Source organism: Urocitellus parryii, chromosome 8 (assembly GCF_045843805.1).
Source record: "Urocitellus parryii isolate mUroPar1 chromosome 8, mUroPar1.hap1, whole genome shotgun sequence".
Lineage (NCBI taxonomy): Eukaryota > Metazoa > Chordata > Mammalia > Rodentia > Sciuridae > Urocitellus > Urocitellus parryii.
In genome coordinates this window covers 147,399,322-147,425,232 of record NC_135538.1, presented here as the reverse complement: position 1 = coordinate 147,425,232, position 25,911 = coordinate 147,399,322, and the positions used below count along the sequence as shown (strand labels likewise).

The 25,911-nt window shown below is 42.1% G+C and overlaps 1 protein-coding gene across 3 annotated transcripts in view; it reads right to left on the bottom strand.

Annotated features, from left to right (window-relative positions):
• Positions 1 to 25,911, bottom strand: part of Kdm1b (lysine demethylase 1B) — a 45,716-nt gene that overhangs the window by 5,516 nt on the left and 14,289 nt on the right. For all 3 annotated transcript variants that reach the window (XM_026402184.2, XM_026402186.2, XM_026402185.2), the window contains 12 exons: positions 21,137 to 21,175; positions 18,153 to 18,363; positions 16,044 to 16,228; positions 12,144 to 12,320; positions 11,769 to 11,843; positions 9,918 to 10,055; positions 8,551 to 8,722; positions 5,764 to 5,891; positions 4,730 to 4,861; positions 4,134 to 4,208; positions 1,060 to 1,176; positions 309 to 434 (listed from right to left, as the gene is read on the bottom strand). In XM_026402184.2, the coding sequence (XP_026257969.1) occupies positions 309 to 434; positions 1,060 to 1,176; positions 4,134 to 4,208; positions 4,730 to 4,861; positions 5,764 to 5,891; positions 8,551 to 8,722; positions 9,918 to 10,055; positions 11,769 to 11,843; positions 12,144 to 12,320; positions 16,044 to 16,228; positions 18,153 to 18,363; positions 21,137 to 21,175 (1,575 nt within the window). The remainder of the gene's footprint in view (positions 1 to 308; positions 435 to 1,059; positions 1,177 to 4,133; positions 4,209 to 4,729; positions 4,862 to 5,763; positions 5,892 to 8,550; positions 8,723 to 9,917; positions 10,056 to 11,768; positions 11,844 to 12,143; positions 12,321 to 16,043; positions 16,229 to 18,152; positions 18,364 to 21,136; positions 21,176 to 25,911) is intronic.

The window sequence follows — 25,911 nt, the reverse complement described above, 5'->3', positions numbered from 1 at the left end:
TAGGAAGGGTCAAGTTCACTCTTGACTATGCTGCCACCAACTTTACCTAGAGGATGTCCCCCTGAGCCTGCAGTGCTCGTTTCTACAAGCAACAACTCATGCCCAAAAAAGCAACATTAGTCCTTCAGAAAACAGCAAATATCAGGGTTCCTTTCCACTGGAAAATGTCCCAGGCCAGGTGACCTCCCAGAAAGGAACTATCAAGAATCTCCGCAATGTTCGTTCATTCCTGAGCCTGACACGTGAATAATTAATTACCACATTCTAAACCTGGAGATTTTGAACCACACTTCACACATGATTTTTACCTGGGGATCCATGTCATAGTATACAGCAAAGAGCCCTCGCTGGCTGGCACTGGGAGGAACATGACCAAAAAAGTCAGCCCCTTGAACTTTACTGTCCCAAAATCTATATGGAAATTGCAAGGCGATCTGGAAAGCAAGCAGAGGAGAGATGAAGTGCTTCCTGCACCCAAATCACATGCAGCCTCCAAGCCACCTGCAGCTCATGCCAAAACACACCCTGGTCAACACCCTCTCCACTCCTCTCACCTGTGAGCTTCCTGCCTTCTGCCACCCGGTTCTACACTCCCCTGGATAAAGTTGCCTGCCTGCTAATCCACAGGCTAATCTAAAGATGCACAGCCCTCCTGATGGGGGTCTTAAGGCAGCATGTCACGATCACCCACTCCTCCTGTGTGCAGAGATCCACTGCAGCCCTGGCAGCCTTCTACAGGGGATTCTAAGGGAGAGGAAGTAGACCACAGTCCTCTTTGGGACAAATGAGTGGGGGGTGGAACATGAAAGCAGAAAATATAAGAATTGCTCATAGCAAATCCAAATTTTGAAGAACAAGATTCATTCTCCTAAAAGTCAAAACTGAGGCTTCAGATAGCCTTTTGTTTTGTTAATGTTCCTTTTATTCTTCATGAACAACTATTCAAATAAAAAGGAAATCTCTGAGTTGTATTTGGATTAAAACATGACCCACTACTTCTCCATATCATTTGACATAAATTGCTTGAGCTCTGAGGATAAATAAGTTAGGTCTCGTCACCTTTTCAATGATGCCTGCCCCCAAGCTATTGATAGCCTTCATCTTCTTCTCTGACAACGGTGGATTAAACTGAATGGCACCTTTCTGCAGTATGGCCAGTGGTACAGTGACTAATACCTGTGGGAAATAATTAATGGTAAACACACAGCAACTGAACTAACACAACTACTCAGTGGGTTTATTTCCTAGAAGATCAACACTTGAACATTCTCCCCATTTCCAATCAAAAGATCATCAGTATCCCATCTTGTTATGAAAATAAGGGCTGCCATGTGTGATTGTGCAGTTTGTTCACTACAAGGATACTTGGCAGAGAAGGGAGATCCACATGGAGGAATTTGCATAAAGGTCCTGAAAACTTACAATAATCCTGGGTCAGAAGAGATGGCAGATCCCAGCCCTGAAAAGTAATGCTATAAAAGAACATTGTCCAAAATATGGGGCCGGGAGAACTTTTTCTATTGTTTCTGATAAATTCTAATGTGTGGTCAAGCTCTGTCACTCATCTCGACCAGGCATCTATAAAATGAAGAAAATACCTGCCCTATTAATGTCAGGACCACTTGATGCTCAAGATTAAAAATAAGATATGTTAATATGCTTCATAAATGATGGAGCACATTACAAATGTCAGGGATTAGAGTGATAGTATTGTGTAAAGCCATGTTTTTGTTAGTTTTGGTTTTTGGTACTAGGAATTGAACCCAGGGGCGCTTAACCTCTGAGCCACATCCCCAGCCCTTCTTTGTATAAAATATGGGACAGGGTCTCCCTGAGTTGCTTGGGGCCTTGCTAAATTGCTGCGGCTGGCTTTGAACTCATGATCCTCCTGCCTCAGCCTTCCAAGTTGCTGGGATTCCACTCATGCACCAGCCTACCCGGTCACAATGAAATTTTTTTTAAGCTGAAAGTAAAAAGTCTCATATGGTTCTAAAAAAATCATTTAGAAGGGTTGGTGAAACAGATGCTAAGCTGAGCCTCCAAGAACAATTCTCAAGGCCACATCACAAAATCCAGCCATCAAAGGTGATGCCTCGCCATACCTCAGGCAGTTCTGGCTCCAGAACCACGCTGCTACGAGGAAGCTGCCGCTGCTGCAGCCAGATCCAGAACCCAGCCCACCCAGAACCGCCCCGCCACCACACACAGCCCCAGGACCTCTGCTCTGTGCTCCAGAAACAAAACACTGACCACTTGTCAGCAGAGGAGGTGCCAAGGAAGCCATAGCCTCCAGACCCCATGCAGGGCATGTGGCTGGCCAGGCTGACCTCAGCCACAGGGGGCCCGGGAAGAGGGTGTGTGTTCCTAACCCCGCAGCCAGCACCACACGAAGGAAAGCCGGTGGAGCTGAGCAGCAAGCACCCCACCCACCCACCCACCCCAGAGCTCCTGTGCTAACGCAGCTGAACCCTCAACTCAGGACCACAAATCTCACAGTTATTCCTGTGATTTTTTTTTTCTGCATGAAAATTTTATAAAACATGTCCTTCTCATCCTTAAGAAGTTCAGTCTGTTTATAAATAACAGCTACCATGTGACTAAAACCATCAAGCAGAAATTAGCCACTGAGCTATGAATAAGAACTGAAAGGAAATGAAGTCTAGATGTCTTCTTACTGAGAAAAGTTTCCCAAAGCATAAGAACTTGGGTAAACAAATGACACAGACACACCCTGGCTGAGAACTGCCACTCAGACACAGTGGAAGCGGCCTGGATTGAGTTAGTTGGTTAAAGGCTGCGGGTCTATGGTGTTGGGCTGGAAAGCTTTCCCTCACGCATCCAGGGAGACTTCAAACTGCAGTGAGTGCTAGCTACAGAAAAATGAAATATTTGCTTTAAACATTTCAAAACGCAGCCTACAGCTCTGCCTTAACTTCTCTGGAAGGCCAGAAGATGAAGACAGGATGGTGCATGTGCCCAGTCAGGTCAGGGGAGGGTGACTAGGCAGGGTCAGCACAGCAAGGGTGTGGTCCTGGACAAAAAGAGGCAGAGCGCAGAATGCCAAAGCCTGAACCATCAGCTGACTTGAAATTTTAGAAGATGATTTTTGTTTTTTAAAAAAAAAAACACTAGGAAAAGCCTTAGACATTAAGCTTAGACACCGCAGCCCAGTGGTTCCCAGCCAGGCTGCAACCCTGGAATCACCTGGGAGGCTTGGAAACCACGACTCTCTTGGGAGGGAGGTTTTGTACCTTTCTTCAAAAGCACTTCCCAGGTGATTCTGACCTGCAGCCGAGACTGAGAAGCACTGCTAGTCCAGTCTCCCAGCTAGTTAGTGGCAACAGCAGTATTACCCCACCTCATCTCTGGGCCCTTTCTTCCCAAGCGACACACAAGCCTTTATATCTGTATGACACCAAAGACTGGGACTGATGTGAGATCACTGCAGAGTAGAAAGCACAGCTATCTGGGAACCAGTGGCTGTTAGACCATGATATTTTCTGGTATCACTTGAGGCATGACTGAACTTCCATTATTTATAATCCCCTCCACCCCAAGCATGGGCCCTTGTTTTCCAGGACTAGGGACATCTCAGTGTGACTCCAGGTTGTCTTTGAGTTATGTACAAGTATTTAAGTTATAGAAAAGTAGCTTCAGGATGAAAACAGAATTTTATCTGAAAAAGGTTCCATAGTAAAAAGCACAAAATTAAGTAAAACGGATTTCTTCAATGCAGGACTTTCCAGAACCTCTACTATGCTCTTCTCAGCCCAAAGAGTGTCCCAAGGACAGGGGCCTACCTCAAAGGTACAGCTCTTGCCTAGCATGTGCAAGGCTCTCGGTTCAACCCCAGCACAATCTGGGAACGTAAACACACACGTGCACACTTCCTGCTCCCAGGACCACGGTGCCACAGAACCCACCTGAGGAACACTGGTCAGAACTGCATCCACCCTGCATCTAGATGGGCATCCACCAAGCAGAACAGATTCGCACATCTACAGACAACCAAGTGGACAGACCTAATTCATGAGAAGTCCAACGAGGCCCTGGACAGACTGCCAAAGGCAAACGACATGATAGAAAAAGCCCTTGACTCCTCCCCTCAGGCCTGGCGCAGGCCTGACACTTACCTTCTGTGCAGAGAACCCAGTGCCGTCTGTCGTCCTGATCTGCACGTCATCACCAGTGTAATCAATGCTTTGCACCTGGCTCAGGACAAGCAATTACGGAAAGAAAATGAGACCTGGAACCTCAGTCTTTTCCAATTCTCCTACCAGGTGAGCTCACTTCTCTAAGGCCAGGGGAAACCATTTCCTGGCATTCAGAGCTAAATAGCTACAGCTGAACTCAGAATTGAACTTTATAAACTTGTTAGAATACGGAAAATCTTCATAATGATAATATATGTTTCACTTTATGCTTCATTATGAAGATATGCTTCATCTCTGTTTTTACAATGTACAATATAAACCTGTTGGGATAAAGATTGAAGGGAAACTTAAGGTGAAAATAACTGCACTGAGCTGGAGGGGCAAGCAGCCTGACCACTTTGATTAACACACACGGCTGCTACCATTTGCAACAGCAAGCGCCCAACGTGGTAATGCCACCACCCCACAGAGTTGGGAGACAGCAACCACACCTGTCCCCTGAGGGCCCATGCCCCAAACTTCATACTCTCGTAAAACAAGGCAGAACTAGAGTCCCCACTCTGGCCCATACTCACTGGAGAGTTGAGCCGGATGTCTAGCCCTTCAGCCAGCTTGTCAATGATTGCAGAGTACCCAGGACTCAGGAGAGTGTGGTCACCAGCAAATTGGGCAAAGAACTCATTGTGGTCCCAGGAGCGAGCAGACACCTGGGAAATATAAGGGGATGCTGGGAACCTGGCAATGTAAATCCTTAAGCCTACACCTACGCAAAGCGAGGTGGGAGGGCAGGCTACCAGCCCACCGCAAACATCAAGGAAGAGGACAATCTGACCAGCCAGGGAGATGCCACCACCAGAGAAGATCTCCCTCCAGAGTGCAGAGGAAAGCCTTCCACAGAACAAAAGGCCTACACAACGTGGGCATGGGGACCATTCTTAAGATAATAAAAGTTGATTTTATACATAGACAACTCTGGCAAAGAAGAATTCCCTGGGCGTGAAACTGCTTCTGATGAGCTCTACATATATGCCTGCAAGTTTCCTCAACATAAAACTCTACAGAGACTGAACTCAGCATGGAATTCAATTGTACTGCAGCACTGAACGGGAAAGGAGCCCCCAGGAGAGCAGACCAAACCATCTATGGGTTTCCTTTCAAAATGTGCAACACTGGAGTGTTAGGTTCACAGCTGGTTCGATGAGCAAGGAAATCTTAAATTTATTTTTACAAGATAAATGGGCCAAAATTGCAAGGATGCTTTATTTTGGTTTCTTGAGAAAGGCCCTTTGAGATTCCACTCTCTCCAAAGGTGACTCAGGAGTTTCTGCAGAGGGCAAGGCTCCTGGCCCCCTGAATCAGAATTCAGCCTGCCATGCTCCTTTCTGGGGTTTTATAGATTGGCCTCATGGGCATTAACTGAATTGGGGTTTCTCTTGCTTTTCTAAATCACTGTAGGGTTCATATGGTCTGAAATCTGGTTGTCAATCTTCTGGGTAACTCAGCCATTCTTCCCTGCTCATCCAAACCAGCCTGAGTGGATGTTTAAACATAAGACGCCCCCCGCCCCCCATGACAGCATTTCCAAGCCCGTTCCCAAGGCCAGGCGCACCTGGTGGAGGGTGCTGCCACATGCGTACTCCAGGTTGCCCAGGTGGAACTGCAGCACCTGCCCTTCCAGCTCGCTGAACTGGATCCCGGACTCCTTAACGAAAGCTTTGTAGATCTCATCTATCTTCTCTGTGATAATGGATCAAAGCAGAAAAAAACAGCATTTACATGATTCTGTCTAGTTCCTTATCCTTTGCTCTCAATCTTCTTCACCTGGCAAAACCCAAAACTTCTCAAGTCTCTCCCTAAGTAATCTTGGGGAGGGATTTCTCAGGTTGATTTTTCTTAGGAGGCAAAAGCTTATCTTAATGGAAACAAAGCTATGGGATTTGATACCTTCAAAATGTTTCATTAATGCTGAGTTAAGAAATCATTTCTTCCTATGCCCAAGATGCAGAAAAAAGTACCCCTCCCTCCAATACACACACACACACACACACACACACATGTAAGTACACACAAAAAGAAGAGTACTTCTCTGGTCCTACTGCCAATGCCTTAAAGTCAAGTTCTCTTAACATCTCACTTCAAGTAAGACACCACAGAAGACTAACCATTGGCAACATTCTCTCCCAAACAAGAACAGTCCACTAAGTCCTTTTGTCACGTCACCCTTCTGTTTCAGTATCTTTAATTACTGGCTCCTGTTGGATACTAAATTCCAAAAGCCACAGCTAGCATGTTAGCTTTTTTTAAGGTAGCAACTGCTGCCTGTCCATTTACAGGTGTGGCCTTGCTGCTTCTGACACTTTTCCTGGTGGAGTCCAGCCCTGCAGGGCCCACACCCACTCTCCCTCATGGGACTGTCCTCCCCACCCATGACTTAACAGCCCAGCATCACCCAGCCACTCCAAGGCCCCGCAGCTCTCTGTTCTCGCCCCCAGCACTCATCTACCCCGTTCACCTGGAGTCTAACCCTGCAGACACAGCCCTATGAAACAATCCCCGGAGGACCCACAGGGAGGCATGTGACCACATGTCTAATTTCAAGCACCCACTGTGAACTACAGCTGCCCAACAGGTACATCACAGACCCCAAGCATCCAGTAAACACTGTGTCCTTGCCTTGCTAGAATCAACTAAGGAGCAGCTAACTTCCAATCAAGGTTCTCATTAGAATTTATTCTCACACAAGACTGTAACATGGGGATGTCCAAAGGACCTCTGGATTTATGCTAGGTTTTCAACCCTTGGCTTTCTGCCATTGCCAGTGCCCTCCTGGTAGTCCCAGGCCCCTGCTGATACCAGTTCTACTTTCCTGTTTTGTGGAGAAAGAATCATGGTTTTTAGAATACAAAATTAAGAATGAATAGACTAGGAAAGGCCTTACTGCAATTTTCTTGTGATATTTAAAAGCTTCAGTCTACATGCTTTGTGAAATGAATTCCAGCTTCTCAGTATGTATATTTGTTTTTTCCAGCTATGCGCTACACTACGGTGAGATCTCAGCTGAGATCCAGAAACGCAGAAAGTATCTATAACCTTATACAGAGGTGTGTGTACTATTAAGGAATTTTCTAATTAAATATAAAGATGAAAAATGACTTATACAGTATCACTAGGCCTTTTTGTTTCTTCTTCTTCTTCTTCTTCTTTTTTTTTTTTTTTTTTTGCAGTGCTGGGATGAAACCCAGGGTCAGGCATGTGCTAGGCAACTGCCCTACCACTGAGTCAGTCACACCCCAGCCTTCAATGACTTTTTAAAAATAAGGCCAAGACAAAGCAATCTTTTTTTTTTTTTTTGTAACTCTGAAAGAAGTGTAAAGAAAACCCCAGCCAGCAACTACCCCACAGATGCAGAACACTAACCAAATCCTGAGACTACCCTGCAAGTGAGACTAATAGTTTTCAACCCCAGAAAATTTAATAACCCACCACCTGCTCTACACACAAGACGGGATGAAACGGTCCCTGCTCACTGGAGTCTATCTCTGTAACATGTTCTGCTATGGTCTGTCAGTCAACCCTTTCCAAGGGTGATCAGAGTGGGTCCATCTCTTAGAGGTAGTGGAGAAGGAGAAAAAGACTGTTTCTGCCCAACAGCCCAAGCAGATGAAGCGCTATCCCGCCTGAAGAACTGAGAACCCATGCACAGACACGCACAGCTGGAGAAAATTAATGTCTTACAAACTGAGTACAAACATTCACACTTCAAGAAATACAGACATGCCTCCAAGGTCATAAGATTGTAGGATACATAAATATCAATTTAAGAAGCAGTGCAGGAAATCTCGGCCAGCCCCCTCATGGAAATGAGTCACTACAGGCAGTCAGGCATGCTACAGAGTTGTGGTTAAACTACTTATTTAAGTACCAAAGCTGAAGGATTCTGAGTTAAAATTCTTAAATTATAACATTCCTAAGCAAAATACACTGAAAAAAAAAAAGAAAAAAAGAAACCTTAAATATACTGCCTAAAGAAATCCTGGTATACGGAAACATTCATCTAGACATTACGGGCTGAGGATTTAACAACACAGGGCTTACCAGAGGTTTCCTTAAAAGAAAGCTCCCCTGGGAAATTAAAAATTGAACATTTAGGTAACTTCGTAAAACACCAGCTATCATGAAAAATAAGGTCCCTATGCACATATGCACACGAGCATGGACAGGACCCCCAAGGAAACTCTGCCCCCTCCGAGGACCAGTCTGCAGAGTCCACTAATCCCCAGGAAACATGCATAAGCTCTGCCCCTACCATGGACGCGGAGCCTGCCGAGTGAACGCTGCTCCTGCTAAGGTCAGAGTGACAGAAGATGGAACAATCAGAATGCCATTCTCCCCATACCTCCTAAAGGGACATCTTGGAGCTGAGTCTTATCCTTCCTCCACTCAGAGACAACATCCAAGAGAGCATTAAAATGAAAATCCATGCGCTTGTCAATAGTGGGGTCAGTTATTCTTCCACCTTCCTGAATTAAGTCACATCTTTCTCCAAACTTATGCATGCTGATGCCAAGCTTCAAAATAATAAGAATAAGAAGGTGAAAATCTTCCCTGGAAAAAATATTTACAGGTTCTAAGCTGAAATCAGACAGACCTCTCATGGAGAAGAGGGTCTAAAGGCAAAAATAAAGCTGGGCGTGCTTAACACACAATGGCAGCAAAGTGACGTAGCGAGAAAACAGCGTGAACTGGAGAATGCCTTAATTTTAGGAGAATGTGAGGGGGACAGCAATAGTTTCTGCGCTGTGAACTCTAACCCCTGCCACTCTTTGAGATGCTGTGGACTCCTGTCCTCATCGACCCTTCTGCCCCCCTTTGGACCCTCATGTAAATGAACACAACACACACAAACACTCATAGAAGCTGAAACTGAGTGTACTGTCAATCAATGTTGGAGGACCTAAATTCCTCAATTCCTCTAACTCAGTGGCAGAGTACTTGCCTAGCATGCGTGAGGCCCTAGGTTCTATCCTCAGCACCCCCCATCCCCCCAAAAAAGTTTCAGATAAATTCTTGGGCCTCGCAAGTTACCGGATAATAAATAGAATGCCCCAGTAATTGACTTCCAGATAAATAACAAACTTTTTAAAGAATTAAGTATGCTCAAACATGACAAAATATTCCATGTAATATGAGACACATCTACACTAAAAAATGACTGCTTATCTGAAAGTCAAATAAGAGGGGCTTGGGTTGTGGCTCAGCAGTAGAGCACTTGCCTGGCATATGTGAAGCCCTGGGTTCAAATCTCAGCACCATATATAAATAAGTAAATAAAATAAAGATATATTAACAACTTAAAAAAATCATTCTTTAAAAAAAAATTTTTAAATAAGAATCCTGTATTCTTAACTGCTGATCAGCTGCCCTAAGATTATGAACAAGTAGCCTGCAAATAACATACAAAATTAAAGATCTGGGAAAAAGAAAAAAAAAAAAAAACCTTTTTAAATACCTTCTTGGGAAGACAGAAGGGTAACTGTTTTATTTACCTTGCAAAAGGGATGAGGAGACTGTTGAATATTACTTACTTTAGAAGCATATTAACACTATTTTTTTTTTTCAGTTTGGGAATCAAACCCAGGACCTCAAACATGCTAGACAAGTCCTCTACCACTGAGCTACACCCCAGCCACATTAATACTATCAATAAGGAAATGAAACATTTTTCTTTACTTTGTTCACAATACAGATCTCAAAGAAACTCACTTGCTCACACATTAGTGCTACTGGGTTATTAATACAGCCATTGACAATCTGAGGTCCTCTTCCCACTGTGACACCTTTAAAAGATTTATCATCCCATACCCGGCCTCCAATTCTGTCTTTGGCTTCCAGAACAGTCACCTAAAAAGACAACCAGGGAATCTAAACAGGACAGAATAGTCATATCAGACAATATTTTAAAAATACAGAATGATACTGATAAAGAATCTCCATATTTCATTTATTATATACTTTTAAAGAAACAACTTCAGTTGAGGGTGAACAGAAGGCAAAGCAGATGTTCAAACAACCCAAATATCCGAGAAGAGCGATCTGAGTGATCTGCTAAAGGGATCTCACTGTTTCCTCTCAAATCAGATAATAAGATTTGATAAGTTAGTACGTGAGATGTACTTTGAAAGCTATCACTAAGTAGTTCCATAACCTATATTTAAAATTAGGATAAAAAGTTGATTTTCCTATGAAATGTCTATATGTATAGCAAAATCCCTTTAGCACTACAAATAGGCCTTAACTTTTCCCTAAGACAAGAATCAGTTTTCTAACCTCAAGGGGAATGGATGGTCTCCTGGCTGTCTCCTTCATCACTTGGGAAGAATTAGAGGAAAGTGGCAGGGGACCCCAGACCTAAATTCCTCAATTCCTCTAACCAGGAAGGCTACACTGTGTGGCTCCATGCTACTCACCATCTTCCTCCGACTTTAACACTTTAGTTTCTTTTTAATGTAAGAGGAAGGCTGAATATTAAAGACAGCCCCTCCCTAGACTTTGGATATTAATAACCTTCTCTGAAATATAATCTGTAGGTTTCCCAAGTAAAACACAAACAAAAAAGCTGGCTCTAATACCCAATGCTGAAATAATCAATTAAAATACTTTCTAGTATACTACCACACAGAAAATATTTCAAAATGCAAGCACATGTCCTATAAATCCATCTCAGAATCTTCTGTTTTGCCAACTATATAATGATCCATGACATGGGTCTTCCATCCAACCAGGAAGAAAATCTTTTAGGCACAGCTTTTGAAAAATTTTCTCTGAAACTCTGGAACTTCTAAAAATCATCCCAGAGAAGATATTGAAAAAAAAAAAAAAAGTCACTTCTTTTAGCCAAGTAGAGAAGAGTAAAAAGGCTAATTTAATTCTACAAATTTCTCATTTTTCACTAAAACCAATTTAATGGAATCGGACAATGAATCACACAGATGTTTTTGTCAGTCTCTATTATGGCTCAATATGAACTGGTTTAAGGCAAGAGTCTGGCAACAGCACGTGGCCCACCCCTCCTCAGGGGAGCAAGCCCCCTTACATACCTGCAGGACTATGGAAATCACACAGTTCTACCTCAAGCAATCAATCAATTTAGTCTTCCTTCCAAAAGCAAAGGTTTGTGTTTTTGAATAAGATCCAAAGAGTGCCTTTGATTTATTTGCCTAAGAAAATCTACATGAGTATTTCAGGAACTTCCAAGAAACGAATTGCAGGGCTGTCCTTTGTCGTCTCAAACTATCAACAGAAGCAAGGGCTTCCCCTTGGCCTCTGTGCGAAGGAAATCTATCAAGAGCTTCTATTTTAACTCCAAGTTAGAGTTTCTCCTGACTTGCTCAATGGGGTCTGAAACTCCCTCCAAAGCTGGGAGGATTTCTACCTTTCTCCACCCTTCTTTTATTGAATCAATGTCAAATGCTATGACTATTCTAGGATCTAGTGTAAAGAGGTAACACATTTAGATTCTCTACTAAAATTAGAACTGGTTTCTATGTCTTAGAAAATTTAGACCAAAGAAGCAGATAACCATCTGTTTCCACCTACATATCCCAGAAATCTTACCTTAATTCCAAAGTTATGCAATTGCCTAGCAGCTGCTAATCCTGCTGGACCAGCCCCAACAATGGCGACGGATTTCTTTAACAAAACAAAACAAAACTCAAATTAGAGCAACGGCAACAATGCATGTTCCACTTTTCTGACTTCACCTACTGTTTTTTTTTAATTCTCTTAGAAAATTATTTTCCTCAAGCACATGGTGCTACTTGTCTGAAGCAATCCCTCCCCTCTTCCTCAGTGTGGGGACAGCTGGGCACCCTCCTCGTGGGGGGAACACTCCACACAGTCCTCAAGTGAGTTCTATGGTGATGCCATGGTCTGCTGGGTATCCCCACAGAGACACACGGGCTCCACAGCACAGGGCAGAGCGGCACCTACGTTGTGGTAGTCTTTAGGAAGCAGGTACTGGTCAGCTGCCACTGTGAGAACGCCTGTGTTGATGAGACCTTTCCTCGTCATGAAATAAAGTATCCTCTCCACTTCCTGAACGCACCGGATGCGGACGAGACCCCGGACGATGATGTGAGGAATGCATTTCTGAGGAGTAAGAGCTTCCTGTGTTTGGAAATGAGACCAAGTGTTAAGAAAAACCTCAAGGAACTCAAAATGAATGAATAGCAAGAAACAATCCAATTTAAAAATGGACAAAATAGCAGCTGGGGATGTGGCTCAGTGGTAAAGCACTTTGGCTAATATGTGCACGGCCCTGTTCCTTTCTCGGCACCAGAAAAAATGAGAAAATGACCTAACGGGACATTTCTCAAAAGATGTACCAGTGGCCAACGGGTACATGATAAAATGCTCAAGCTCATTAATCACCAGGGAGACACAAATTCAAACTATAATGCGGTATATCACCTCATCCAGCTAACAGCCTTTACCAAAGGGCATAAGTAAGAGGGACAAGAGGCGGAGGAAAGGGAGCTCTGCACACTGTGGGTGGGAATGGAAATCAACACAGCCATCCTGCAAAATGATATAGTTCTTCCTTAAGAATTAAAAACAGACTATCATGCCATCTAGCAATCCCACCACTGGGTCAGTTTCCAAAAGGAATGAAATCAGTGTCAAGGTCTATGCTCCCACGTTCAGTGCAGCACCTTTCACAAGAGCTGAGAAATGTGACAACAGATGAATAGACAGCAAAGCGGCACAATCTCACCTACGTGTATGTGAAATCTGAAAGAGCTGAACTCGAGAGAGTGTAGAAGGGACCAGGGACTAGTGGGGTGGGGTGGGGTGGGGAGACACTGGCCAAAGTGTTCTCACCACAAAAAAAAAATTTGCAGATATTAATTAGCTTGGTTTAGCCATTCCAAAAGTACACACATTTCTTTTTTTTTTAACTCCTTTTTAGTTGCTAATGGATTTTTATTTATTTAAATGCAGTGCTGAGGATCAAACCCAGTGTCTCACACATACTAGGCAAGTGCTCTACCACCCCAGCCCCTTTAAGTACACATTTTTCAAAACATTGTATTATATATCATAAGCAGATACAATTTTTGTCAATTTAAAAATAAGTTTTAAATCTTTTGATTTCTCAAAGAGTTAAGCAGAAAATCATCATATGACCCAGCATTACATGACCTAGAATTAAAAACATGTTTAGATACAATGTTCATAGCAGAAGTATTCAAAGAGCCAAGCAGTGAAAACCAATGTCCATCAATGGATAAATAAACATATCCATTCATATTTGTCTACATATCTACATCTATAGATACACACATATGTATATCCTCAAACAATGAACTATTCTTCCACTATAAAATGGAATGAAGTTCTGATACATGCAACAATATTGGTGAATCTTGAAAATAACCATGCTAAGTGAAAGCCAGTCACAAAAGGCCACATATTACATGATTCCATTTATAAGCAACATCCAGAACAGGCAAATCCACAAAGACAGAAAGTAAATTAGCAATTACTGAGGGCTGGTGGGGGACAGGAAAGAGTGACCAGGTATGGGGCTTCTTCTTGGGATACTGAGAAAGTTCTGGAACTCGACGGTGGTGATGAACTGTACATTCCACAATGACTAAAATGGTAAACATGGTAAATTATGTTTATTTTATCATAATGAAGAAAAGCCTCTAGGGATAATTTGCATCCACCATTTATCAGCAAGACAGGAAGGACAGAAGGGGTATGCTGGAGGGAATAAGAGGAGGAAGGGAGAGAGGACTCAGCAGTTTATACTTGAGCATCCACGTTTCTTCTCACTGAGAAGGACTGCTACGAGGGAATGTGGTGGCATAACACATTACCCTTCTGACTCAAGAGGACCTTACAGAAACCCGGGCTGCAATTGGTACCAGCAGCAAAAGCTGGCTCATGAGTGATGTCATGAACTTATAAGGAAAAAAAAAAAAGACACTAGCTTTCCTTGGTCCACTTCCCGAGCCCAGGACAGGAAGCTGAGGACAGGATCCTCTACTTGTCACCAACATCTGGCTCCACTATCAATCAGACTGGGATGACAGTGTGGCTGGAAGACTCAAACAACATGCAGCACGCTGCTGGGGCTGCTGAAGAGAGACATTTGTGCTCATAAAGTTTAGAAAAAGCACTGCAAAGTCTTCAATTCTTTTAAATTTGTTTTAACCAAATTATTTCCTATATAAATAATAAATACTCTTATTAGAACCTAAACTACAGAACCAGATACAGCGGCACACACCTGTAATCCCAGTGGTTCAGGAGGTGGAGGCAGGAGGATCTTGAGTTCAAAGCCAGCCTCAGCAACTTAGCAAAGGTCTAAGCAACCTAACAAGACCCTGTCTCTAAATAAAATATAAAAATGGCTCAAATGTAGCTCAGTGGTTAAATGCCCCTGGGTTCAATCCCAGTATCCCTTCCTAATAAAAACCCATAAACTACATACAAATACCAAGGACTTTTATTAAATTCTTCCCCTCTACCAAATTTTCGGGGTTTTTGTTACCAGGGATAGAACCCAGGGGCACTTAACTACTAAGTTACATCCCTAGCCCTTTTTATTTTTTGAGAAATGTCTCGCTAAGTTGCTTAGGGCTTTGCCAAGATGCTGAGGCTGGCCTTGAACTTGTGATCTTCCTGCCCCAGCCTCTGGGGCCACTGGGATTACAGATGTGCACCACCGTGCCCAGCCCTATCAAATTTCAAAATCAAAGAAATGTAACAAACAATAAATCCAAGGTTGTTTCTGAAATGTATATTACTTATTTACAGAAAATTCTGACCACAACTTTATATAATTTAGTGAATGTCTACCTTGCCCAGCATACTCACCTGGGTGTAATTCATATAAACTGTATTAATCCAGAATTTAACTGGGTCAACTCATTTCACACTAGATTCTAATCCAGTGAAAGATCAGAGTGAAGTCAGAATATCTTTCTTTAATCAAGACCACTGTGGCAGTCTCCCACAACATTCTGTATCTAACAGTGACTCAAATAAGTGCTGAAGAAATAATAAATCAGAAAAATACTAGGGCCAAGAGAGTTTGTCTTTGTTAAAAACAAAAACAAAACTACTGGCATTCTTACTCCCCCTACCCCCAGCTTATGTTCACGCCTTTCAAGGTGGTCCTGTGTGGTGCTCCCAACGTTTATTCAGTTCCATCAGAGCGAAAATCACCATCTTGGTTGGTTGAAAACACTGAGGTAAGGAGACCTGCTCTCTTATAATCCAATCTTTGATTTGTTTTTATCTCCCTCCTGGCAGTGCTGCCGGAACTCTTTGGACCAAGTCTTGCACCTCATTCCCATTCCTAGACTGAGCACTCTAATGTACATATGGTCTAAGTGGTGGTTCTATTCCCTTTTGGAAATGTCCAGAAACATACAGGCTGAGCATCTATAATTCAAGAATCCGAAATGCTTCAAAATCTGAGTGTTAATACAGTGCTCAAAGAATTTTGGAGCATTCCTAACTTTTGGATCAGAGAGTTTGACCGATAAAGTTTCAAGTAAATATCCTAATATCTGAAAAGAACCCAAACTGGAAACATATCTGGTCCCAAGCATTTTGGATAAGGGATCCTCAGTGTGTATCTGGCTGTCATGACTGGGAAGTGTTGCTGACAGAGTGGGCAGAGGCCAGGGCTGTTGTTCAGAATCCTGCAGCACATAGGATGGACCCCCTGGCACCCAAATGGCGGCATGCCCAAGACGCCACAGTGCTGAGGCTGAGAAGCCCTGGTCTGAGGCTTCCATCCCCACAGAGGGCCTCACTCTCCTGCAAGGAGGTCCTCTGTCCCCTTGCTGCTAGCTGGCCATGCTTACTTACTTTGCAATTCGTATACCACAGGGCAAGGATGAGGTTTCTCAAAGCCAGGTACATTGTGGGGTCCCGGGAGTACTCTGGAAACTCATAAAGCTCGTCCAGCTCCATCACATCAGGCCTCACACAGAGGGCTTTGCCACATTCATTGGGCTGGTAGAAAGGCTGGAAGTACCGGTTCATGCCTGGAACTGACAGGTGACACAAACAGGCAACTCCTGCAGGCTGTCACTTCCAAATCCAGAAGAATTAAAGAGCAAAAACAAACCCAAAAGCACAACCTGGGAGAGCCCCACAGTCTATCCCGCACAACTTCTGCTTCTTGCACCCAATGGATAAAATGTCCATGAACTAAACAGTTTCCCACTCTTACTTCACAAGTTATTCACAACCCTAGTGTCTGTGGCATGAAAATTTTGATTTTTTAAAAAACACTGTTGTGCAACAGAGCTACGAGACTTTCTCATCTTGCAAGACTGAAGCTCTATACCCATAAAACAACTCCTCATAAAGATATATATATATATATTAGTTGTACCTAGACACAATATCTTAATTTTATTTATTTTTATGTGGTGCTGAGGATTGAACCCAGGGCCTCGCATGTGCTAGGCAAGCACTCTACCACTGAGCCACAGCCTCAGCCTCAAGATATGTTTTTTGGCACACACACAAAAAAATAGAATAATCACTAACCCTTGTTGGTGTCCTAGTGGTGGGGTTACATTGAGGGGCATGCTCTATTATTCTGCTTTGACAAATGAGGAATATTAATATAACAGATACTTCTTTTGTTACAAAGCTGGGGAAAATGCTAGAGGTGCTATTTTCTAATTTGCTTTTTAGAATTTAGAATATTATGAACACTTTTTCATGTCATTACACATGACTTCAATGGTTATATATTTTCCTATTACTTAGCCATTCCCCTATTCTGAGCATTTAAATTTCATTCAATTTTTCACTGTTGTACACAATTCCAAAACAAATTCCTTTCTGTATATATCTTTGGACTTACTCATACAATAGGTATTCAGAAAAAAGTCCTAGAAATGGCACTGCTGCATTTAAGGGTACCTGTTTTAAGATTTTTGATGCACACTGCCAACATGTCCTTCACAAATGTACCCTCCAACAGGATTTGAGCACCTATTTCATGACACCTTCATTAACACTGGGAATTACCACTTTAGGTTTGATCTCCGTCATATCTACATTTTAAGAGGGATCAGTGTTATTAGTTAAAAACTTATGGAAAAATAAAAATAAAAACTTATGGAAAAATAAAAACAATGTAAACATCTATTTGCACCATAAAATATGCAGTTTGTCTGTGTGCACAGACAGTAAAAGATGGAGAATCTTGAAGATTCTTTCTAGTCGGTAGTCAGTAACATGCCTACCCTGAGGCTCTACACCTTTCTGAGAGTGGATCACCCATGGCATCATTAGAGGAGAAAGATAGAAACGAGAAAAAGGTACTGCTCACAGAGTTCAGAGCTTTCTTCTGGTAGTTCAGAGTGCATGTCCTCCACACACTATCCAATGTTCAGATTAATGTGAAGGGTTCCCAAATTACTGAGGGAAAAGTTAACTGTACACTGTAAACTAATGGTGTGACAGGTCCACAGTACAGTTATCCCTCAACATCCTCAGGGTATTAGTTCCAAGCCCTACCCCACCCCAGGACACCTAAATCTATGCACACTTAAGTCCCTTCGCCAAGATGGTGTAATATTTACATATAATCCACATACACCCTCCTGTGTGCTCTAAATCACCTCTAGGTGACTTACACTCCCCCCCAAAATGCAAATGCTATGTAAATAGCTGTTCTATATTGTTTAGGGAATAAGGACAAGAATTAAAGGTCTATACATACTCAACACAATTTTTTTTCCCCAAATGTTTTCTAACCATGGTTAGTTGGATTTGTGGATCCAGGACTGTGGATGTGGAGGGCTGACTATATAACCAGATGCATGAATAATTATGTGCCCTGTATCATGCCTCCTTATGTTTTCTAAGAATTCTTTTGCATTTTGCTCACCCCTACTTTTCTTCGGGGGCAGCGGTAAGGGTTGGAAAGGAGGGAGTAGCAGGACCAGCTCTTACCAAGTGCAGAGGGAGCCACCTTGGAGGCCTCCAGCTTCCCAGGGCTGGTATCCCCAGCAGTGGCAGCACGATTCGTGCTGGTACAGGAAGGGCTCATGCCAACGCAGTCAGGGTAGTAGGCAGACAGCAGGGGTGCTGCTACGCTGTCTTTCAGCAAAGGAGGTAGGATGAGCATGGAGTACCACCACTGGTTGGAAACTTCTGACACTCTCTGAAATGTACCAGCAGAGAAAGAGAGAACAGCAGAGAGAAACGGACATGCGGGTGGTGCCAAGGACAGAGGGCCATCTTCATTTCATTCATCCTTAGCCCTTTATTCTACCCCCCCACACTAGACTTAACAATTCTATACCAGAGTTCTGCACACACAAATTTAAAAACAGAAATGGATTATGATACACACAATGCTTCGTAAGGCAAAATATAGCCTTAATGTACAGTGACAGTCTCCCCCCTCCAAAGTCCCACCAATGCCAGGTAAATCTTTAGAGCGCCACCCACTTACTACCCTGCAAGCCTGGCTTTAAGTTTCAAAAGGGAAATTTATTTCTGCTCCATAGTTATCTATCATCCAGCTCCCTTTTACTTAAGATTTTGAAAGAGTTAAAATTGGACATAAAAAAATAATTCTCCAAGTACTAGTCTATCATTACTGCTTTTAGCCAAAGACTACTTTAAAAAAAAAACTTTTGGAAGGTAAATGTACACTAGTACCATCAAATAAGATGCCAAACGTAGACCTGAACAAGAGGCTATCTGGAACATTTTTCACTGTCTACGAGCCCCAACATTCCCAACAGTATACTCCACTGCTTCAGTCACCTTCTATGCCCAGCCCCTGAAGCCACATGCACCTGCAACCTCTGCTCTCAGCGCCTGCTTTAGGTTTACCTATCCTTGACAGGCCCACGCTGTACCAAAACCAGGGGCACTCCAGCTCCTTTCCCAGCACACCAGCCTGTCTCTAGCAGCCACCTTCCTGGCCCGATCCTGAAGCAAGAGCAAATGGAGATTCAGCTCTTGGCACTCAAGCTGGACTATGCAGAGGGTGGAATGCAGTGCCTTGGAAAACATGAACCCAGGCTGCTCCAATTCTCTTCTGTTCCCTGGGTCATGCAGCTCAGTGGGCAAAATGAGTCAGGACCACTAGAGGCCTTGGCATCTTGCTCTAGTCCCCCAGCTATTATTTCCCTAGAAACCCATCTGAAGACACACCAACCCGAACTCTGCTGGTGTAGGAGCAATGGGACTCGTACTTAGTACATGCTCTGGCTAGTCGCCAACCCTGGAACCCTATAATTTTGTAAACAAACCAACAAACATCCCTCCCTCACTTTAATACACATACCACTGAAGAACCCGTACTTGATAATATAGTCAATCTATTAGCATATTCAATCATCAAATACTCACTGTGCTAGGTTAGTGTTCCCCAAAATTTTATGTCCACCCGGAACCTTACAACATGACCTTATTTGGAAACAGGGTCTTTATAGATGTACTTAGTTATGATGAGTTCATACTGGCATAGTGGAGCCCCAAATTCACCATGACTAGAGTCCTTAGTGGAAGCCAGAAACAGAGAAGAAAGAGCCGGGGGAAGGGGTGGTGATGATGCAAGCAGGGATGAGAGCAGTGTGCCACATGCCAAGGAATGCTAACAACTTCTGGCAACCTCCAAGAGGACCCTCCCCCTTGAGCCTGCAAAGGGAGCACGGCTTGGCTGACGCCCAGATTCGGACTTCTAGCTCCAGAACTGTGGAAGAACACGCTCGACTGTCTAAGCCTTCCAGCGAATCCTGGTAACTTGCTACAGAAGCTCCAGGTACCTAAGATACTTACTGAAAACTTAGAAACTGCTGTGACCCTAGAATCCCAGGAACATTAAAAATGTAAGGCAGATGACCATCACTACCAACCTCGACCTGACTCTCTCAACTGAACACAAAAACCAGCAGATCAATTTCCAAGAATTCTTCCATTTTTTTTTTACATACTTATATCTCATAAACAGCTTCTATCTTAAGAGTTCAGATTTTTCTGGTTGCAAAATAGTCTCAATGTTACGGGACAGATGGATAAACAATTATATAATATTTAAAGTTATTTTTCCTTTCTTTCTATAATCTCATACTGTCTATACCTCAAATCCAGAAATCATATGGTCCACTGCCATACCAAGGGAATATATGAGGGTCCAGCCTATTAAAAATATGTATGTATATATGTGTATGTCTACATACACACACACATACACCCCACTCCTCAAGTAACAGAATGGATTTAAAGTAGATTAGCTAGATGTCAGTTTCTCCCTTTGCTAAAAATTCCATTTTGGTCCCTGTATTTCAGATACCTGGAACAACCTCAAATTAATCCTGAATTACTAAAAATCAGAATGACTCAGAATTCTCAGAATTTGAGAACTCAGAAGCCCAGAATTTTGAAACATCATTTTAAACTGGATCTGGTTGCACGGATCTTGCCAACTCAGGGAGCTAAGCTTCAAGAAGACACCCGAAATGTGGCCAGTCCTTGCCAGCTAGACATACTACTCCCCTTTCCACATTTAGTCATGGACAGGACAAAGCTGTCACATTGAAGTCAAAATGCATGGGACACTCCTGCTGCTGAATCCAGGCCAAGAAAATCAAATTATGGCCCTCCTGTTCTTTTCTGGGAAGGATTCAAGTGGAGAAAGGGTCATAAAGTCATCCCTGAAACACAAGTTCAGTAATTCTGAGCCCTATGGCAAGGCAAGGGAGCCTTTACTTCCTTTTAATATAAAGCAGTATACATTTTTAAGTTGGGAGTGGGTCACATATAACACCACTGATGACATTTTCATAACACAGTTACCAAGCTACATCAGAAAGGCTTTGATCAGCAAGCAAATGAAGACGAGAAACTCATGAAACGTTGCTGTCATTTACTTATCATCAAAAGCACATTAACTCTGATCCAGGATACTCAGAAATACTCACTAGATCTTCAGGGAGGGAACAATGATCTGAGGTCTCAGGCTGCAAAAGAAACCCAAGTTTTAATTAAGTTTACTTATAAAACATAGCCTTAATTGTCTATTTATCTTCAATACCTCTTTTTCACCGATTAAACGAACAAAAAAGTTTGCTAAGACCCTGCATGAGCGAGGGTGTCAGAAGACAGTACGTTCATGAGGATGTCCTAGTAAAAACATGCAGGAATACCACTGTGGAGAGCAATTTGACAAAATATGGAGATTTTAAATGCATAGTAACTTGACTTCATAACTGAGGATACCACCAGCAATTCATTAGAGTATAAAGAGGATACACCCAGCAATTCTAACCTATATATATTTTCTAGAGAGAATCTTGTAACATGTGCACTAACAGATAGATTAAAAAATATACAAAGGAGTGCTGGGGATATAGCTCAGTTAGGGGAGTGCTTCCCTGGCGTGCACAAGTTCCTGGGTTCAATCCCCAGCACCTCCAAAAAAAAAAAAAAAAAAAAAAAGTACAAAGGAGCATGGTTTGTTAATAGGAAAAATGATAAAGACAACCCAAAATTTCTCAGTAGTGGAATGGACAAATAGACCATATTATATTTAAACAATGACAAGCTACACAACAATGGGCGTGAACTACAACCACAGGCTACTACACGTCTGTGAGATGTATTCATGTTGTACACACAACATACACATCTGTGAGATGTATTCATGTTGTACACACAACATAATGTTGAGCAGAACGAGCCGCACCCATCAGACCATATGATTCCACTTATATAAAGCTCAAACAAGGAAAAAAATCTACAATCTTGCAAATTAGAATAATAAGTAGACAGGGAAGAAAGGTTGGAGGCCGTGACAGACAGGGAGTACCAGATGGATTCTGAGGGGCTATTCAATTTCTATACTAAGAGCCAGATAAATGTGCAGTTTATGAGAATTCATTGAGCTATGCATCCTGAAGTTACCTAACTAAAGACTAACATATCACATGGCCTGGCAAGCCTAGTCTTTGGAATATATTCCAAAGAAACTTGCACGTGTGTGTTCAAATACACCTAGCAATACCAGGCAAGAATGCGCCACAAAGCACTGCATGTACCAGCCAAAAATTAGAAACAACCCTCATATCCACCAACAGGAACACAGAAATGCTGGGACAGACTCACATAAGGTAATACTGCCCAGGAGAGAAAACGAGTACACCAGAGTTTAGGTATCAACATAGATACACATCAGAAACCTCAATGTCAAGTGGAAAGAGCAAGTTGCAGCAGAACACAAGCAAGATGAGATAAAAATATGCAAAACACTGTTACTGAAATGTTCTGCAACAGGTTAGTTAATAAAACAAAAAGCAATGAAATTCAAAAGAGCATTTGCCCTTACAGAGAAAGGAAAAGGAGATGCGCTGCAGGAGCACCCAGGACGTGGGAAGCCACTGCTCTACTTCGTAAACTGGGCGGGGACGGTTTAATGCTTTACATACAATTATAAATCCTCTTCTGCACTTTTAAATTATATCATATTGAAACTGAACATACACTCTGATACCAAAATTTCATTTAAAATAACTGATGCTACAAAAATACTCAAAAATGGCATCAATAGAAAGCTATTTGCTACAGTACTGACAAAAACAATAACATCTACAAATAACCTAACTGCCCCTTAAGTCCCGAATTTAGCATGGTACATTTGTTCTGTGGACTAAACATCAGAGTCACCTAAGAAAGTTCTTTATGTACCGAGATGGAAGCCTCCTGAAAAAGGAAACGACAAAAACACGTGGAATTTGCTGCCTTTCTTCTTACTGCTGTTCCACAAATAAACCCTCAACGTGGTCCTTGATAGTGTTACCAGGCTAAATACCAAGATGACTCAGTAAACATTGTTTAAATAAACATTTCCATGGTTCAGGTTATGGATGGCAATCAAGTAGACAGGAACAATAGGATGGCAGGTATCAAAGGAGAGTGACTGAGGAGGTAAGGGACCCTAAGGAGATGAAAAAGGCTTCCATTGTAGGGCAAGGTTAAGAGTAAAAGCAAGCAAGTTTTCCAAAACATAAGGGATCCAACACCTCTGAGACCCTCCTGGAAAAAAGTCCTCGATGTTAAGATACATCCAACCAGGTAACAAACCATAGTGCAGAACCTGGAAGGGAAGGCACTACAGTAGAAGAAACCACAGGGAACGGGGGATCCACAGAACTACAGCAGTGAGAGAGAAAGGCAGAGGGCACGTGGTTATGGGGGAGAATGATATTTAAAAAACTTGAAAGAAGGGGGAAAAGGAGGTCGACTGAAGTGTGATATGATCTGAATTACTTTTACTGATTTCAGAGCATGGTGTTGATTAGTATCTTCTAATAGAACTATGAATTTTTTTTTAAGGTTAGAGTGATTTTAACTCAATAGTCACATAATGTATTTTTCAATTTTTAGGGAGTTTTTAGAAACCACTATTTCTTTGGGTGGGGAAATAATTACTCCATGCTCAGCAATTTCTTATTTCAGCCTGGCTTCTTTTTCTTATTTCAAATGCATGTTACAAAAACCATGTTGGTGGGCTGGGGATGTGGCTCAGTGGTCAAGCACCTCTGGGTTCAATCCCCAGTACTCCCCTCTCCCCGTCAAAAAAAGAAAGAAAGAAAGAAAAATCTTGTTGGCACTATTCCTTAACAGGAAGTTGCATTTTCTTGGCTAGCATCTCTGTTCTTTTCTATATTTCTTTTGAAGTTTTCAATGATGGACACATATCATTTGTCTACAAAAAAAGTCATTCCAAAGAAAACCCTATAGTTTTCAAAAACTAAGTTTGTTAGAGAAGCTGAAAATGACAACTGCCACCCAAGGGGGGAAAAATACTGACGCACCCAAACACTGTAAGCAATTAGCAGGGATGAATTTGAAGTCGTACATTCAATTATGAGAGAGCAATAGAGGAGCAATTATGGATGGCTCCAAATTATTCTTTAGTCAAAGCATAGAAAGAAATGTAAAAATCACACCTCGTATTTAATAACCTACTATTAAATGATTCACCCAAAATCTTTTTAAATGAACTGTTCAACCTTAAAACACTACCTACATAAATCATGTGAAAATGGTTCAAACACCAGACTCTAATGAAGCAGTCTTCTATTGTTGACTGCTGATCGGCTGCAGTCCCCTCTCAATGTTACAATGAAATGCCTGCCTCTTGTTCACTTGAGAAGTCACCTGGGGCATGGTGCTGGTTAATTCAGTGCAACCAAGGCACTGTTCCCCTGGGCCAGACAAGCTTCCCCTGCCCCACAATCTCACACTGCATTCCTCAGCCCCCTCCCACTTTTTTCTCTTCTACTCTAAAGCAGAGGTTGAGGATCTTGAAGATGAAAGACAGTATATTCTAAATGTTCTCTCCATAAAAAAATCAATATATAAGGTAAAATATAAATTAATTAGCTTGATTTAGCCACTCCACAATGCACATGCATTTCAAAATAACATCTTACATACAACAAACATATATTTTTCATTTGTCAATTAAAATTAAATGACTTTTTGAAAAGAATAATTAAGGGCTAAATTAAAAGATTTTAGAACAAGTCATCGATTCCAGGAACCTGGTACTAGGCCCAGATCTGATCTTTCCATTCCTCACTCCCAAATTACCAACAAGAACAGAAGAGAGAATACCACAGAGGCCACCGACATTAACAGAAGAAGAGTGAACAATATAAACAACTTCAACAAATTTGACAGCGTAGATGAAAAGCACATGGGCCCTGAAGCATCTCCAAACCACCTCCAAGTCACAAACCACCCGAATCATAACACATCTGTTAAAGAAATCGAATTAAAACATACTGGCCCAAACTCCTGGACTAGAAGAGTCAACCAAACACTAAAAAAAGGACTAATACCGACTTTATGCACCCTGTTTAACAAAATACAAAGCATGGCATATTCTCCATTTGCTTCTTGGGGAACTAGCATAGCTCTGACAGCAGAACCTGACAAGGATGCTGTAAGAGTTGTGACAGCATCACTATGAACACAGATGCCAGAATCCTTAACAAAACATAATAAAACCCAGCAATACATTAAAAGCATAGTACACTAGAAAAAAAGGGAGAAATTTTTCCAATTGTTTCAACATTTCAAAATCAGTGTGATTCATCCCATTAACAGATTAAAGGACAAAAAACCCACATGTTCACCGTAATAGATGAAGAAAATATATTTGGCAAAAGTCAACCAAAATTTCGAATAAAAGTTCTTAGCAAAGCAGGAGAAGAAAGGACCTTCTTCCTCACCCTGACAAAGGGGCATCTACAAGAAGCTATATCAATAAGCAGAGTACTCCAGTCAGATTGAGGCCAGGAGTAAGACAAGGAGGCTTGGCTTTCACCACCTCTGTATGGTATGTCAATGGTGGTCCTGCCCAAATCAATAAGGCAAGAAAAAGAGAAAAAGAAAGAATATCAGGGGCTGGGGATGTGGCTCAAGCGGTAGCGTGCTCGCCTGGCATGCGGGCGGCCCGGGTTCGATCCTCAGCACCACATACAAAGATGTTGTGTCCGCCAAAAACTAAAAAAAAATAAAATAGAATAAATATTTTTAAAAAAGAATATCAGTTGATATGATTAGTTTGTAGACAACCTAAAGGAATCTACAAAAGGATTTATAAAAGTTAATAAGGAAAGCCAAAAAAGTCTCTGGGTATAAAGTCAGCACATATAAGTCAACTATATTCCTATACAAATGCTACAAA